Here is a 17,914-nt window from a genome sequence, read left to right as displayed (position 1 = left end):
ATTTATTAAACTCCTCGACCATGGTTAAAATATAAATCAAGTTATGCACTTTTTTTACTTTTATGTGTCATTTAATGCAGAGGAAATAAATTACAGTCCGAACTCACTGGTTGTACTTCGATTCCCTGCCAACTATGGAATATGTGCCTTTTAGTTGGCACATTTCTCCATACAAAAAAAAATGAAATTTTTCTCGGCGGGCAATGAGATTTTAGTAGATTTTTCGGGTTTTCCATACAAACGTATGCTTTTTAATTGAGCTGTCAGTCAACTATCGAGCGTTCAACTAAAAAGCATGCCAACTAAAAAGCGTTCAACTATTGAATTTTGACTGTATTTTCAAGATCATTAAATAAAAATTGAAAAAGACATTTTTTTAATTAAATTCACACGCTTCGACGAAGTTTTGGATTTCTATATCATCTAAGCTTATTTTTCATGATATTTAAAACACGCATTGCATTCCTGATTCTTTGTATTAAGAACAACATATAGGGGTGTTCAAGTAACTTTCGAATGAGCACAACAATATTCACCGCCTCCAAGATGTTTTTCAACTGCTGTCAAATGGTACAATTGCTTCATAATAAAATTCCAGTTTTTTCACATGATTTTCAACACATCACAAAGAACTGTCCAACTCAATCCAGCTTGAGACGTTTGCAAGCGGTGAACATTTTGCACGTGGTGAAAAACAATGTTTACATTCGAAGGTGAGTTGAAAAACCCTGCATCATTTTTGTTAAATTTCTTCTGCATGGTTTTTAACACTTCAACGGTCAACGGGCAATGTGATCCGGCTTCAAACCCCAATGAAAAAACGACGGCAGCAGCCCGTTGAAGTGTTGAAAATCATGCTTAAGAAATTTAAAGTTATGATGATGGAAATGAAACGTCAGATCGATGTGGAATAACATTTTGCTCGCTGTGAATAACAATATACACATTCAATACATTCATCAAATTATTTCATTGCAAAGAAACTGACTTGAAAAACCCTGTAAATGTTTGTTTCTCCAAATTCACAACCGCCAATTTAAAATTTAAAACAAGAATCACGTTGTACATGACCACCCGCCCACAGTGCATCTGTCAAAGCAACCTGTCACCTCGGTTGATAAACGTCACTGGCAGCACTGCCAAAGTTTTTTTTTTTGTTGTTGTTGATTATTCTTTTTTTACTCCAATCGGTGGTGGGTTGTGTTGATAATTCTGAACACTTTCTCATCGCCGTCGGTCCGTCCTGTCTGTCTGTCGTCGGTTTCCGCTACTGCAGTGCGTGTGTGCGTATGTGTGTGTGTGTATAGAGAGCTGCAGAGCAATTGTACAAGTTTTGTAGTACGTAAAACGGTCCGGCAAAGCGAGGACGAGGCTTAAACGGTTTCGCAAGCTAGGCTGATACAGCTCTACCCTATTTTTACAAGCAGCTCCACCACTGGCTTTGGAGCAAGTGTGGTGACAAGACACCCCAGAAAGCTTTGCCTCCCCGCGCGTGTGTCTGGCTGTGAATAGATTAATCTGTGCGGATATTTTTTCAATTAAAGCCAATCGTTCCCTCACAAAGTGCAATTGCGAGCGTGTGCGTGTGTGTGTGTATGTGTGTATGCAAAAGCAGGGAGTAGTCCTTGGACGAGTCGCTGCCCGGTTTTGTGACACCTCCAGCTCTAGGTGGTGCTTCAGTGCGTAGGATGGTGGTTTGTGGCGAAACCCACGGAACTGCTCCGTAGCCATCCATTCCACGGCGTAGCGACAGCGAGTTATTAAGTCCAGCGACTGTGTGAAACAGACGGTGCGCGAGAGGCGTAAAAAACATGTACAACAGTTGCACGACACAGTGTTTCAGTTCCATTTTTGTGTAGACAGAGATAGCAACCGGTACACCCTCCATTACACCCGTCGGCTGCCGAAGCAATCCGACACCAAAGCACTCATACTCACACATAGCACACACCGTTTTGGGGTCGGAAAAGAAGAAAGAGCTTAAAACCGTACACGTAATGAACACCCGTCCCTTTAACCCTGTCCAGCGCGAAGACGATACCCTTGGTATGCCCGGGAGCAGTGGTGCCTAAAACGCTAATAAGGTTCTAAGGTTCGCCCGGACCGGTGGGGTGGTGGCTGGTTGGTTTGTGCTGTTAGTGCTGGCAAGCGAATGTTGACCCCTTGTGCTGCTCCGTTGCACGCGACCCCACCCGAACGAGAGGCCAGAATCGCACGCTCGCCGAGACGAAATTTATCATCGCCGTAGTACACCGAATCACAAAGAAGCGGCCATCCACGGGAAACATCAACTCCCCTCCCCCTGAAGGATGCACTTTTCCATACCCAGCACGCAAGAGTTCGGTTCCGATGGGAGCGGATCATCGTACACGGTAAGGGTTCACCATGGAGACGCACGCTCAAGTGGTGGCAGCTCCGAGGCAACACTGCTTCCTTCCTCGGCCTATCGAGAGGTTTATCCAATTAAATTTCCCCTTTTCAACACTCCGCAACCCGCTTCGACAAATTGATTGGATCTATTCGCCCGTGGTGGTGGTGAAGGCGACCGGCACCATGGACATCACCACAGCTCCCTTGTGCGCTCGCTTGTGCTGCTCTGATTGCTTTCTTGGCGGACCGAGTGTGCGTTGAAGATGATCGCGCGTTTTGGGATGTTGTGGAAAGGAGGGAAGGGTTTTTTTTAGCTCTCTTGCCCCGCTTGCTTGGATTTGCGTTTTGCTGCACTTGAGAGAAACTCCGTCGGCACGAAACCCGATGAGGCGTGCGAGTGAGTGGCAGGGTGAAAACGGGGCCATCCCCAACCCGCCAACAGCAGCAGTCGCTTTCGTTCTTCAATTTGCTATTTACTGCTGGAAAGTTTTTAGCTTTCCGGGGCCATCGTCGCAGCCGTATCGGTCATCAACACGGCCGTAGCTGTGTCGTGCACGTTGAACACCACCCAGTCTCCTCAACTCTCCATCTCAGTGCTTTGGCTGAGGACGTGTGATCTCGCAGTTCCAGTGCTGTTCTACGCCAAGTTGTTAAGATAAAATATGGTGCAGCAGCGGCAAGATCTTGCACGATAATTCCGTCTGTGCGTGATGGTCACTGGTTCTTACCGATGCGAGCGATATGTGGACAGAGAGACGCGTAAGAATTGGAGCACAACGGGAATTCCATGCATTGGTGGGAGAGTGTTGGACCGTGGAATCTGGGGGGTGATATGGAATGTTGCAAATGTTATTGCAATTATTGGAACGCAAGCGAGGCTCCTCACCCCTGATCAAGGGTGTTATCGTGCGTTAAATTGAATAGCCGATAAGGCAACTGTATCCTCCCACTGAAATATGGCAATTTAATAATGAATGCAACAGATGCCCACGACGCTCCACTGGTGATGAAGTCTTACTGTTTGGCTACAACTAAACGTATCAACCTATTACGTAAAACCTGCTTATTGGAACCCTTTCCTTTTTAAGATCGTAGGCTGAAATTACAGCCTGTCAGCTGTTTGCATTGTATAGCAGTTTTCGAGCAGCTATCAAAGTGGGTATAATATACACGTGGGTTTATCCCAAGGTATTTAGAAGGCTGATTTGTATCGCTTCTGCTTTGAATGAAGATTTTAAGAGTGTTTTAAGCTACCAGAAAGCCTGTTTGAACAAAAGTTTTCACCGTCCTGTCAAAAAGTGACGTTCAAATAAGGTAATAACAACAGCCTATGGGATCACCTGGTCTACATGCAATTTGATTCTAGATTCCACCACCTGATCTCTTTAATGTGCCTTGGGATAAATGAAAACACGACCTGGTTTTGCGATTTTTAGCTTTGAGGCTGGAAATCGCAGGCTCCGATCCGAATCCAGTTGTTGTAAGTCCGATTCCGAATCCGGCAAAATTGAAACCACTGGTGCTACCCAAAATCGGAGTCATCCAGAGTCGTCCGGAGTCGGAGTCCACTGGAGACCTTTGTTTCTAAGAATAGTGCTTAGCGACAGCAGTAATACTTTTCGACAGCATCATTTCTCATGACCTTGTTTTGCCATTTTTTCGTGCAGCTACTCGAATCTAATTCTAGCTTTGAGGCTGAAATAATCTAGGCTGAAAATCATGCCAAATCTAATCTAGGCTGAAGGTTTTGTACGGAACGTTGGCATGATTTCAGCTGCCAACTGTCAAACTCGATATAAAAAAGCTGCGCAGTATCGTGAAAGGCCCCATTCACAGAAAACTATCGCAATAATACACAATATGAAGGACAAGAGAAACCATATAGGGCTAGTTGTTGGGACTTTACAGGCTTAATTGTGGCAAGTTTCTTCGTTAACTTCGTCTTATGTTGCTTTAAATCAGATTATTTTTAAGGGATGCATATAAAACTGTAAAAAGGTTTCTTAGGTGATTTTAGGCAGTACCTAAGGTCCATAAATTACTACAGGCAGTGGTGGATTAACACGAGTAACAGTCCAAGCAGTCACACGAATGTAGGGCTTTCTCTAGTGTCGAGCGAGAATTTATATGAGGAACTCCAAACCAACGAAAGACTGTGAAGCAAATTTAATGCGAGCGGAGGGGAGGTTCCTTCAATCGGGGCCCCATGCGGCGCCGCTTAGTTTGGCGCACTGCCTAATCCGCCCCTGGCTACAGATCGATCCGTCCCGTGTTCTTTGAGAGTCTAAAGTTATTTACCAAAAGCAGAGCTAAGGACTAGTCACCTTGGCAGTACCATTAAATATTTTAAAAACCTCGGTAATGTTACAAGAAATGGGGCTACAATTAATAAGTGCTCTATCGAGAGGAAGTGAATCATTTAAGAAGAAACCTGTTGATCGTAGGAGAAATAGGTGTACATTATGTTCTCCTTCTATAGATTAGATTAGATTCCAGGACAGGCGTCTTGTTAAGATATGTATGTGTACTTGTACCACTGACCGAGTTGATGTATTCAGTTATATTATATAGAGGCGGTTAAGTGGTCCATTGTATGGAACGGTACAAGGTCGTACGGTCGTAATGGTTCAATTTCCATTCGGAGAGTCCCTAGGAACAACTGATTGGTACACATTAATCGAAAATGCTGTATGACCTGGTACGACCGCTTTAATCGTTTGATCACCTAATAGAAGAAGACAAATGCCAAAATTTGATTTAATTAATACACTAATCCCAAAGTTTGGTGAAAGTCTTTCCAAACAAACAATAAACTTTTGCAATTATAAATTATAAAAGACAAATTAGAAAAATCAATTTTTGGTCAACTGGGTCGTATCATTAGTATCGAATTAATTTGTAAAACAAAATTCCATTTTTTGTTGCTGTAATTTTTCATAAAAAAGGTAAACCTACCCGAATAGAAAAAGGCTTTGTTTGTGCTAACAGAAAACCTTTTCTTTTGAACCCCCGTTTTTTCCCCTTTATTAGTGTTACTGCCTCCATTTCCTGTCGAAACCAACCCGACGGTCCGACGGTCCGAACGGTGTTTGCTCGATATGATGCAAGGTTCGGGTACGGAATTATGCTGTGACCCGTGCCATATATATATTTTTTAGATTTTTTGGAAGGGGCTGGGCTGGGCCGCACACATCTATTTTCGACTGCGCACATTTCGAACGCACTAAATAAACAGTATAAACAACGCGCGCGCCCTCGCCCTTCTTCGCCTGTCTTACTGCCCGTACGCACGCAAAACGAAGCGAATGGAATGTTTAATGAAGCCAGGGGATCGATTTTGGTTATGGTGGAACATTGAGTGAAGTGTGGGATGGATGGGAAGCATGGAACAAACCTTCCCAGCATACTGGCAAGAAGGTCCGTGTGCCGTCCAATATCCAATAACGGTAAAGAAAATACATTGATCATTTGTGGTCGATTGATCGATTGCATCTGTGAACTGTTGATGTAAATTTCTCTGAATGTTCTGATTAATTTTATCAGAAATTCCAGTACACCGTATCGACTCCGTCGTTCCTTTCTGTGATACCCGGATGATGCACTCGGATTAGCAAACCATTTTACTTCCACTTGTTCCTCCACTTCTTGCGCTTCTTCAAGCTCATGAATGGTATAAACATTTGAACTGCCGGTCAAACCACTCGGCGATAAGAGAGCATGATCGCCTAGAGAAGAAGACTACGGCCTCAACTCAAACACACATATACAGCAGAAATGAAGCAAAATCCACTTGTCCTTCGCGACCACTCTAATAGTTAAACGGCAGGGTGGTTTTAAGCACCAGTAACACTCGACTCATCGTTCGGCATTGTGTGGACGTGAGCGAATCCAAACCGCAAAAACAAAACTGATGAGTAATCGTGTTGAAAGGCACCGTTTTTTTTGTGTGCGTGTGCACAAAACCCTGCACGACAAGGGAATAGGAAGTAAATAATTTAAATACAAGCAAGTTGATAATTACTACGCCCGGGGGTAGGGATGAGGTGTAAAGTACGTTCTAGTCATGCATTCAGCAACATTGTTGCACCCAACGTCCCAACGTATGTATGTGGTCGTTGGTAGCGAAGTGCGATCAATGTGGTACGAAATTGGAATCGATTAATCCTATTCGCTGATTGGGGACTAACAACTCTACATTAGTGATGTGCTCTCTAGAGTACACCCTTGGCTCTGATCCGAATCCGGTTGTTGTAATTGGACTTACGGCAAAATTGGAACCACTTGTTCTACCCAAAATCGGAGTCGTCCAGAGTCGTCCGGAGTCAAAATCAGTCGGAGTCGGAGTCCACCGTAGACCTTTGTTTCTAAGAATAGTACTTAGCGACAGTAATAATACTTTGCAACAGCATCCTTGCCCCAAAACTGAGAGACCCTGGTCGATTCCGACTCCGGACAACTCCGGACGACTCCGAACGACTCCGACTCCGGATGAATCCAACTCTGGACGAATCCGATTCCGGATGACTTCGACGTCGGGTGGCTCGAGAAGGCTCCGGACGACTCAGCTCATCACGAAATTGTCGAAAGTCAGTTACGAAATTGTCGGAGTTGGATCGGAGTCCACTCCGGATTTTTGCCAACTCTAGACTAAGCTAGAATCTCTAGAATCACTACTCTACACTAAGCTGTTGTTAATTATTATTAACGGTCGATTCGCTGGCACAGTGTTATTTCTTGTGATTCCCGAAAGAGGGCGAAACAGACAGTGTTTAGTGTGGTCAACGTCTATCACTGATCGGGTTGAGCATTCCCGAAGGATCCCGATCTAGGCTAAGCGAAAGATGCAAGGTCACTCTTTCGTCAAAGCCCACGACAAGTGACGGATTTTTTAGCGTCTCTAACGAAAAATTAAATCATAAGACAGCTTAAAAAACGCTTGTTTTAACTTAAAAATATTTATCAACTGGCGAAAGAAAGAGTCCTGTTGCAGTGTGCTGCAGAGCTTTGTTGCTGGACGCAACAGCTGCAGTTTAGTGGTCGGGTTTAAGTGATGACATGGATCAGGTTTTTTTCCGGAATAAGCATTTCTGAGATTTATTTTATTGTTCTTTGAGGGATATCGACGCCCCGTCACTGGCATATCCGATGGAATATCTGAAAATTCCTTGTTTACCAATAATGAAACATCAATCGATAAGGCCAGGAGTCTCCAAACTTTTTGATTAGACGGATTGGAATTGACAGTAATTTCATTTGGACCAATAGGATTCCTCATCAGTTTTGCAAATTAAAATAATGCGTTTGAAATCCTCTACATTTCCAATTCGAATACCCTGGAATAGAAATTTTCTAACAAACTTATCTTTATGTCCTTATTAATGTAAAATGTTGTTCATTCCTCTTACCCAAAACAGGGCTTCAACATTCACATAAATGGCAGTTTTCACTGTTGCCTTCGCTACAAGCAGCTACACAGCCTGCACGAGCAGCTGAAACGGTCCCTCCCGTCGATCGCACTGCCCAGCTTTCCTCCAAAGAAACTGCTCTCCCTCACGCCGAACCAAATCGAGCAGAGGCGGCTCAGCTTAGAGCGCTACATACAGCTAGGTAAGACGCGCCGGTAAATTATCTCCCCAAGCCACCTACTACCATTGCGCTTCCTCTTCCAGTGGGACAAGATCCGGTACTATGCCGGTCGGAGCTGTTGCGCGCATTTCTGCTCAACGCCCAGCAGGAGTCCTCGTTCACCGAGTGCAGCGAGGTAACGCTGGACGTTTACCTCATGAACGGGTACCGAATATCGGCCAGCGTCTACACCACCGACTGCACCGGGAAGGTGCTGGAGAAGGCGTGCGCCCTGATCGATCTGCCCAAGGATCGGGCCTGCTACTTTGCGCTCTACCTGATGCGCAAGGAGGCGAGCGGCGCGCTGACGATCGTGAAGCGCCTGATGGAGTTTGAGGCGCCGTACATCTCGGCGAAGCGGTGGGACGACTGCAAGCTGGTGCTGCGCACCGGCTACTGGGACGCCTGCTACGATCTCGAGCTGATGCGTGACCGGATCGCGCTCAATCTGCTCTACCTGCAGGCGATGAGCGACGTCGAGCGGGGCTGGATCGTGACGACGCGCGACCAGAGCGAGCAGCTGACGAACATGCAGGCCCGGGGCAGCAAGAGCGAGTATCTGGACGTGGTGCGGAAGCTGCCGCTGTACGGGTGCCTGCAGTTTCCGCGCGCCTGCGTCGACTATCCCGAGCCGAACACGGTCGCGACCGTTGTGCTCGGCAACAAGGAGCTCAACCTGCTCACGTACGTCGGCAAGGAGATGCAGGAAACCAAATTCAAAGTCACGCGCATCCGGTGCTGGCGTGTCACCCCCATTCATATTGTAAGTCGAGGGGAGGGGGTGGGGCGTTCATAACAAAAGGATGGACATTTAATGCCCGTTTTTTATCTTTACTTTTCGCAAAGAATGAGGACAATCAATCCTCCACCGGTGGTGGGTACGGTCGACAGCAACAATCATCGTCGCACCAGCAACAACAATCATCATCATCGTCCACGATCAGCCTGGAGCTTTCGTTCGAGTACTTGATGGCGAAGAACCAGCTCAAGTGGATCACTATCTACAGCGAACAGTCGATGCTTATGTCCGTGTGCCTTCAGTCGATCGTCGACGAGCTGCTCAACCAGAAGAATGGGTCCGATCCCGCACACCTGCAGGTGCGGCAGCAGTGGCTATAGACCGGAAAACGAGCGCCAGCAGTTACTAACCCAATGTTCTGTTTTTGTTTTCAGAATCCACAGCATGTGGAGTATGCACCACTCTCCTACATTCGGCGGGATGGATCGAACCACTGCATTACCGACTCTAGTTCAACCGATACTCTCTGCAATCTAGTAAATGTAAGGCATACCATATTTCCTAATAATCACAAAAGCATCGTATTAAATCCTTTCCCCCACTTCCTGCCCTTCCTTGCAGAATGATAGTAGTAGCAACAACGGAACATCGACGCAACAACACTCCACAAACAACGGGTCTTCCTTTATCCGGCGCAAGCTGAAGGAGTTCAACACGACGGTGCGCTTCAAGAACGGCAAGGACTCGGTGCAGAACGAAGCGTTCGAGTGGATCGGCGACGACGATCTCTAGAAGCCGGCTCGCCACCCAGAAGCACAGTGACATTTTGATATCGAATTTACTCTTTACCGAGACACACGCGGTGTTGTGTGACTGTGAGAGCTTCAGCGCCTCCTCCTTTCGGTTCCTCCGGTTTTTTTGTTGTTAATCGTGCTCGTAGTAGTATGTAATACGGTTTAGGATATATGTAGATGGTGGTGATTAGATAATCAATCCTTCCATTTTGCTGGACCTCTTTTTTCCTGCATGGTTTCGCTTACATTCTGTTTTCAAATTGCGAAGCAATACCGGCGGCCACTAAATTCAGCAATGGTGTTAACGTGTAAAACTAAACATTCAGCAATGGTGTTAACGTGTAAAAAGTTGGATCATGTCTCTTTTTCCAAATCGTTTAGAAAAGGGTTTTGATTAGCAATTATTAGGTGTGTAACGAAAAGGTTCTCACCATTCTCGCGCTGCCTATCATTGTATGTTAGTTATATCTACAGGGACGTTATAGCAGAAAGCGTTACATGCACACAGGGTGGACCTAGTAAATCTCCTAACACGAGCGTATTTTGTATTCTGTGTAACCATGTGTAGTAAGGGCGGCGCGACAAATGCGCATAAAAAAGGCACACACGGACGCTTGGTGCCGAAATAAACAGCGAAACGAAAGCTGATCGAGATTGATGATGCTTCATAGATGTAATATGGTTAAGCTTTTATATTTAATTTGTGTGTGTGCGTGCTTGAAAGAAGAATTTCATTTGCGTAGAATTTCTCGCAACCAGGGACCAGCGCGACCGTACGGATCGACCGGGATAAAGATCGACTCCCGGAAGAAGGTGAAACCGACCACGCGGTTCTGCACAACGTCAATGTGGCTGTGGTAGCTGCTAGCAAACGAACGTTCCGACACGATCGCCGCCTGTTCGTCCGCAGCGCGCTGCAGCAGCGTCAGCTCGAATGCAACGTTTGTCGCGTGGTTTTCTCTTCCATCCGGAATGTCCGCAATGAGCTCGATCGGCATGTGCGGTGTCTGCCCGGATAGCTTCGCCAGCAGATAGTCTGGGCAAAGTACCATCGCCCGGTGACCGTTCGCGACGAACCACTGGTACGCTTGGTAGATTCGGTTGGCAACGTATTCGCTCGAAATGTCGTTGTAGGCGACATTCTCGCCATCGATCAAGACCGGCCGCCGACTGTCTAGCGGGATGTCCAGATCCGTTATGGCTGCGCGCGTATGATGGAAGGGGCTGGACGGAACAGAGCGGCGTGAACGCTTCTGCGGATACGTCCTGAGCGAAGCGGAGCGGTGACTCCTACTCGGTCGTGCCTTCGGTGCCGGCCGCTTGGTAGCGTTTCTTTGGTTTCGGGTAATTTTGCGGTTAACGAACGGGTTTGGACCATCGCGGCCAAAAGGTCTACGGGCGTTAATAGCCATGGTTGTTTTTTGGCAGATTATTGGACAGCCTTCAAAACTATTTTAATTTAGTTGAAATTTAAAAAAAATGGAATAAGGTTTTAAAACGAAAGAACGTCCTACAGGATAGGACGGATTCACCGAAACTAAACCCAAAGCGTATCACACGGCTACTTAGATGAATTCTTTACGTAAATAATGAAATGTGATTTTTCAAATCGGAAAATATTTTCGGCTTCATTTTTCATTTTTGCTTTTGATTTGCTTCATTTTTGCGCTACCGACTGTAGGGGGTTTGGCCAGTGCTGCCAGTGACGTTAGACGCCGCAACACCAACACAACCACACCGGCAAATGGATAGCGTCAAACAAATTCACGGCGTCACCGGCATAGAAATATGTAAACAAAGAGAGACCAAAACGCCAAAAACCCCTCAATGAGCATGAAACATAACTTTTTTTCCCCGTGAAAGAGACATCAAGAAATGGAGAGCATAGCTCAGCTCTAGAGAGAAGAAGAGCTCTTTGAGATGGCCAGAGTAGGGAGCAAGTGTGTATGTGTGTTTGTGTGAGTGGGTACGAGCACGCGTCTCTCAGCATAATTCTGTATGTGCAGCATCTTAGAACAGGGGTTTGCAGAAAGGTAGGAAAATAAAGGAAAATAAATATAAAAATTGATATTAAAAATTAGAGAGAGCATGAACGTGTGTGAGTAATTTGTTTTTTTTTTTTTAACATAACTATAAACGAAGAAATAATAAATAAGTGAAGAAGTTGAATAAATAAGATAATTATAAATGAACTTTCAATTTCCCTTTTAGATCTCTACTAAAAAATGGAAAGCGTCAGAAAACAAATGCTTCAAACCCCCTGCATGCTTTCCGGCCGGAGTGCGAATCATCCAGACAGACCACATCACATAGAGAGAGAGGCTAAGAGAAGAGAGAAACAGCAAATCCAGAGCAAAAAAAAGAGCAGAGCGCATAAACGCGCCGTTTGCGTGTTGCGTTCGCTTGCGTCCGGTTGCGTTAGATGAGTTGCGTTGCGTATCGCGAGGAAGTCGGACGGGTTCTTTTCTCGTCTCGAGCCGGTCGGTCCGGTGTAAAGTTGATTCAAAAGTGCCGGCTAACACCTGCAACTGCAGTGAGACCGTGTTTCTGTGGTGGCGTTCAGCAAATTAGCTCATCTGCTTGAAGTGGAAGTTATACATGCAAACAACATCAGCAGGCGTGTCCGCTGGAATTGGGAAGGGGGAAAATTCGCTACAGAGAACCAAGCCGGCAAACACTTTCTTTAGAAAACGAGAACAAGCGGCATTGGTTTAGGGGAAAAGGGCACACTCTTCTTTTCAATCAATACCAACAGACCGACCCCATCTCTGGGCAGCGTGCAAAGTGCTTTAAAACGATACACAATCAAAGCAAAAGTGTTGTGCATATCAGGCTTAAGAAAGTCCAGCCTCTCTGTCTCGGTGCCGTAACAAAGGAGGCTGGCAGTTTGAAAGCAAAGCATAGCGCGCGCGTGTGTGTTATGTTAGTGTGGTGTTAAGTGTGTGTGTGAGTGAACGTACGCGCAAATGTGGTGAAGGTGAAGAATTTGAAGAGCCGAAGGTGTTTTTTTTTTTGCCAAAACGTGCATCAAAATGCAGTTCGTCGAGCAGCAGCAGCAGCAGCAGCAGCAGTGCATTGTTCGGCAGTTGATAAGGCAACAGAGCCAGTGAAAGAGGGAGAGAGAGTAGGAGCGAATGCATTAATTCGACGTGCGACCGATGCAGTTTCGTTGATTGCATTGCCCAGAGTCTAGTGCACCGAAAGCGAGTGAGCGAGAAGTGAAAGAGAGTGTGTGAGAGAGAAAGTAGGAAGGAATTGTTTTGCAGTCAGTGCAGCAGCAGCTTTTCGATATTTTATTGAAAGAGCTGCTATTTTTTTCACTTCTTTTATTTCGTGTGCAATTTGGTTGGTAGTTTCTTGTGGCAAGAGCAAGAAAAACCCCCCGAAAGAAAGGTGCATTGTGCGCTGTTGGAGAGGAGAGCAGCGGAAGAGCCCGAGATACATATCCCGGTGCAGAAATGCAATCAAAAGCAGCAGGAACAGTGATTCGTAGAAGAATGACGGGATTGAATTGGACGATGATGGTGCTGCCGGTGCTGGTGGTGCTGATGCAGTTTGCGCTCGGTAGGTATCGACCGTCCCGATTGGTGACGCGGGGGAGGGAAGCGCAGGGGAAGCTAAGGTGCACATCCGATTTTCCTTCCGCTTTCTTTCCAAATTGATTGGTTGTTTTTTTTTTGGTTCTATTTTTGTTGGCAAAGGGTAGCTCCGTCCTCCGGCAAACGTTGGCTGACTTCTTGACATTAAGTTGATTAAAAGCGATGTCGGAAGGGATTGGGATTGTCTTTCGCGCGAAGCGATACTTACAATAACTAGAGCATCTTCAGGATGTACTGTCGCGTATTAATTGTTTTCTTTTTTGCCGGTACAGCAGTACTGATTGTGGCAGAAAGCAAACGAAACAAAAATTAAAACAAACGTTCAAATTGCACCGGAGCGGCACTAAAGTACGCGGCACATCAAACCGAAACGAGCGATAAGAAACCAATTGCCCTGACGGCGGTGACGGTGGCGAGAACGAATACGCCGGCAAATGACGACGATGACGACGACGACGACAGTTAGTGTGTGATTCTTCTTTTTCCCCCCTCAGGCTCAATCGTTAAGGTTTTGGCCGATGTTTGCCAAAACGGACCTTTTGCTTATCTCGCTCGAGTGATCTTTAGCGCCCACCGGTAGTGTTTGAACGACCTAGCTCTGTAGCCTCCCGTTTGACTTCCACTGCTATCTCTCTTGCTCTCTCTTTATGCTAGCTATGAGCTTCTTATCAAGAGAGACATAGAAGTATACTTAAAAAAAGGCGTACTTTTTGTTGCTGTCTTCATTATAGTTTGATGACAAACGGAAGTGGTTCCATTACTGATGGTGGTACTTCAAGAACTTCTATTCGGTTGATAAGTGAATTTGTTTAGCTTTTTTGATTAGCATTGCTCGAAATTAGCGTTGCTATTAATTAATCTGTTTTTGGGATTTGAAGATTTGAATTATCAGCTTTAGCAAACCAGACTAGCCACTTCTAGTTGTGGTTAATTAATTACAAAAATATGGCATTGTATTGATTACGTACGCCTTCCGGTTCCTCTGATCGTCCACTAAGAAGGTGTGGTTTGTGCAATGACACTTTTTGGAATGGGCCCATTGACGTCAGCAGGACTGAGAGGATTAGTCGGAAGGTTGTGAACTAGACCGGAACCACCATCATTTTGTGTCACAGTCCAGTTTTATAGAGGTTTGAAGAGGTAGTTTTTGGAAATAAAAAATACACTTCTACTGCAAGATTCGTTTCACAGATTCGTAACGGTGATGTTCCAGTAGGTGATATTCATGGAAAAGTATTATCTTCTACAAGTTAACATAGTTCCCAAGAATATAGTTCCCAAGAAAACAGAAACTGTCCATCAACGGGGCAAATTGGCAAATCCGAGAACAAGAAAAGCTCTAAGTTGTCGCGTACCGCTTTGAGACATCATCTAGAATATGGTCAAACATTGAAGTGGCAAAAGGATGTCAAGAAGTTTGCGTAACGCTTCAAAAGATCTATTCGAAGGGACATTAAGGCTATCAGAATTACACCAGGCGGCCAATATGTTCGCAAAAGGGTGATTTTAAAGACCTCTGAAGGGGCGTTTTCCCAGAGCCGGTTAAGCTGAATTGAGAGGATTCTCCTGAATCCGTTTCCACTAAAATTAGGTTTGAGATGGATCGCATAACTTTGCTTCATTTTGAAACATTTCTTCTTTTTTGTGATTTGGTATATGTCAATCAATTCTTCGTCAATGTGTTGAAAAGATATCCCGAAACAAGTGAATTGTTGAAATTGTAGCAGTTGTTCTTTTTTTATACTAAAAATAAAGCATTTTTAACAAGTAGACTACTACTACTTTTTGGCTCAACAACTGTTGTTGGTCAAGGCCTGGCTGTACACCACTTGTGGGGTTGGCTTTCAACGACTTTTAGATTACCCTCCCATTGCAGAATAGTCAGTCCTACGTATGGTGGCACGGTCTATTTGGGGCTTGAACTCATGACGGGCATGTTGTTAAATCGTACGAGACCGAGTCGTTAAATTGACGACTGTACCATGAGACCGGCTGCAAGTAGACATCGTTTACAAAACTCGCCTTAGTTGTAACGTAGGCTAATTTTCAGATCGGGCCCTTATTTTACTCCAAAAATCTTGAATTCTAAAAAAACACCAGCTTCCACTTCAACAATTGTGTAATAAGTTGTTCTTGTAAGTATATTCAAAGACCAGAGAGAGAGCGTTTCATTGCTTGGCTTATGCACAAGGCCAAATAAACTCCGCCAACGATGTTCAACACTTGGAAGCGATTCTCTCAACAATTTTTATTCTATCAAATCAAGAATTGTCTGCATGTTTTATTTCCATGCAAATTCTAATTAAATTGTTTCCTCGGTACCTTAGACTGAGATCATTTCGGTCCGTTCTTTGCATTAGATCCCCCGTGGGCTTCGCCCGATTCATAAAACTCCTGCAAACGCTGATGAAATCTGCACACAGTTTAGACAGATTGCGGAGTACCGATCTCATTTGCCCCGGTGCAGATAAAACGAAAAGACCCAATTCATTCCGGCTGTGCAGTGCTTTTCAGCACTTATCTAACGCGCAAAAGTGCCAAACAAAAATGGCTTTTCTAGCAAAACAAAAAAGCAAGACAGCGCCCGCGCGCCGTAAATAAACCACCATCTCGTACACGTCGTACAAAATCTTGTACCGTCGTTTGGTGGATGGCGCGGATGATTGCCGCGGTCCTTACTTTTTATGAGAGCACGCAAACCCTTAAGTAGACACGATCCACCAGAGCGCGATGGTGGGGAATGAAATTTTCCACCGGCGTAACGATGTGTTCATTGTCAAAATCCTAACTCCATGCAAGTGTCTGCGTGTGCCTGTGTGTGAGGCTTTCCATTTCGAGACACCTTTTTGGGGAGTTTGTTTTTTTTGTTTTTTTTTTTGTTTTCGGTGGAGAAAAGCTCTTATACCTTCTGCCATTGTGAGATCGGAGCAGCACACGTGTGACAAATCGCACACCTGCACGCACCCGAATACTGGCGCCACGTGGTTCCGCCCTTCTCCAGAAATTCCCAACTCACTGGTCGAGAAGTTTACAACAAAGAGTAAAGCAAAAAAACCATTCACACACACACACACACACAAACAAACACACAAAACAGTTCCGTTAAATGGCAGGATTAAGCTTTCATCGACACGCGAACCTCGGGACAGGGCGAATAAAAACGGTAATATTAAGGACCCCCGGTTTGCCGGTTGGCTTCACCGGTTGGACCGGAAAAGAAGGTCACAGCAACAATGCAAACGTTGTCCCCAAAATGCTGTCCCCAAATTCGGATCCCTCTAGCTGGTATAAACAATCGCGGGAGAGACAGTTTTGAAGACAGTTGGCCGGAAGTGCGAAATATGTGACTTTATGTCGGCGGGATGAGACGGCACACGGTTGCTTTCAGCATTTCAGCCAGCACAGCAGCAAGGAGTTCCGGGTTGGCGTGTTTTGTCATCGCAAATCGTGCACTACACACAACTAAAACACACACACACACGCTTCTATTAAAAATGGCAAATAAAGAGCTGCACCTTAGGTGGCACCGAGGGAAGCCGCCTGGAGTCATCGGTTGTTTTGTGTCCCCGCCGTTTGTTGGGTGTCCTCTTTTTATTCGCTCTTTGGTTTGGTTTGTTGCGCTGTTGTCGTTGCAGCCCAACCGAGTGTCCCGGTGTGGTTGCTGTTTTTTCCGCTACCAACATTGCCGGGGAAAAACGGTATAGTGCCACAAACGGAACGCAACCCGGGGAGGAATGCTTCATTAATTTTTATGACAGTGTTGCCAGTGCGCAAGAGCAAACGCTGGGGCCCCCGTTTGCATTTCACCGTGCAAAACAGTTCCACCAGTCGGTGTGTGGAATGCTACCGGCTGATTTGAAGCCCTTATTTTTGTGCAGGCCAAGGGGCGATGATGCACGTCCGGGGGAGTGTAGCATAAGAACGCAAGCCGCCCGCAGCCGTCTGCTTTAATCCGGCCGGCTGGCCGTCATCGAACCTCATCCCCTCGTGAATGGGGTTTCATTCATTTGCGCTGCGTTGGCAAATGCGGTGTGTGTGTGTGTGTGTCTGTGAGGATATGAGGACGCTCTTCTAATTAAAAAGTTTCGCTACGCTATTTGTATGCAATAAATTGTAATTTGCTTGCTCCTACTTTTGCTGCCCTGCCTTTCCGTTCGATTGCAATCCTCCCTTTGCGGCAAAGCTGTGGGTGGTGGATGATTTTGCCCCGTCGATAAGCCTTCGGGTCAAATGGTGCTGAAAAGCCGGCTCAATGCGTGTGTGTGTGCTGTTTTTTGCTTTGTTTAAATTATTATTATTGTTGCGAGGATGATGATGGATTCTGTGCTAATGAGTAGCACGGGGATTAGTGTTTGGGTGTGCGCGCGGGTGTGTATGGAAGGCTATGGGCAAATGAAAATGTGTACAAATACTCGCACAAAAAAGGGTTCGCGACACAAATCATGTCCGCCCGATTAGACGATAAGCTGGCTGGCTGGCTGGCTGGCGGGGCCGCCGAGGGGCCATTGAACCAAAACCGTGTGCTAGGAGCTTTGCTTACAAAGCTGGCTGTGAGCAGCTTTTGTTGGTGCGGAAAATGAATGCCGAGGTAATGCTTATTTCATTACGGTAGGTACGGTTTTAATTGAAACTAAAACTCATTGAACGACGTTTTGGTTTCGCGAATGGTTTTTGGTTTCGCTCCACAACCGAGTAAAACATTGCCTTATTGCAAATGAACGTTTGACGACTGGAACTGCCGAGCTTCGTACTCAGAATGATAGTTGGGGAAAGTTTACTGTTTAATG

The 17,914-nt window shown here is 45.6% G+C and overlaps 3 protein-coding genes across 4 annotated transcripts in view; 2 read left to right on the top strand and 1 right to left on the bottom strand.

Moving 5' to 3' along the window:
• The first annotated feature begins 1,182 nt into the window (after nucleotides 1–1,182).
• LOC120904375 (sorting nexin-17) lies at nucleotides 1,183–10,205 on the top strand. 2 transcript variants are annotated; one of them, XM_040314297.1, is made up of 7 exons: nucleotides 1,183–1,338; nucleotides 2,028–2,372; nucleotides 7,785–7,977; nucleotides 8,040–8,758; nucleotides 8,842–9,093; nucleotides 9,169–9,276; nucleotides 9,356–10,205. In XM_040314297.1, exons 2-7 carry the CDS (start codon nucleotides 2,310–2,312, stop codon nucleotides 9,524–9,526), a joined length of 1,506 nt encoding a protein of 501 aa, XP_040170231.1. In that variant the 5' UTR covers nucleotides 1,183–1,338; nucleotides 2,028–2,309; the 3' UTR covers nucleotides 9,527–10,205. The 2 variants fall into 2 exon arrangements, with proteins under 2 accessions (XP_040170231.1, XP_040170230.1); XM_040314296.1 differs by having other exon boundaries at nucleotides 1,183–2,372.
• A 54-nt stretch (nucleotides 10,206–10,259) lies between these two features.
• Nucleotides 10,260–10,940, bottom strand: LOC120901206 (protein KHNYN-like). Its single transcript, XM_040308913.1, has one exon. The coding sequence runs from the start codon at nucleotides 10,938–10,940 to the stop codon at nucleotides 10,260–10,262; it is 681 nt and encodes a 226-aa protein (XP_040164847.1).
• A 1,011-nt stretch (nucleotides 10,941–11,951) lies between these two features.
• The window catches only part of LOC120904372 (tyrosine-protein kinase-like otk), a 71,305-nt gene continuing 65,342 nt past the window's right edge, over nucleotides 11,952–17,914 (top strand). Inside the window, exon 1 of the mRNA XM_040314291.1 lies at nucleotides 11,952–13,092. Coding sequence (XP_040170225.1) covers nucleotides 12,987–13,092 — 106 coding nt within the window. The 5' untranslated portion in view covers nucleotides 11,952–12,986. The remainder of the gene's footprint in view (nucleotides 13,093–17,914) is intronic.

Source organism: Anopheles arabiensis, chromosome 3 (assembly GCF_016920715.1).
Source record: "Anopheles arabiensis isolate DONGOLA chromosome 3, AaraD3, whole genome shotgun sequence".
In the NCBI taxonomy this organism is placed as follows: domain Eukaryota; kingdom Metazoa; phylum Arthropoda; class Insecta; order Diptera; family Culicidae; genus Anopheles; species Anopheles arabiensis.
This window is presented reverse-complemented; position numbering and strand designations above follow the sequence as displayed.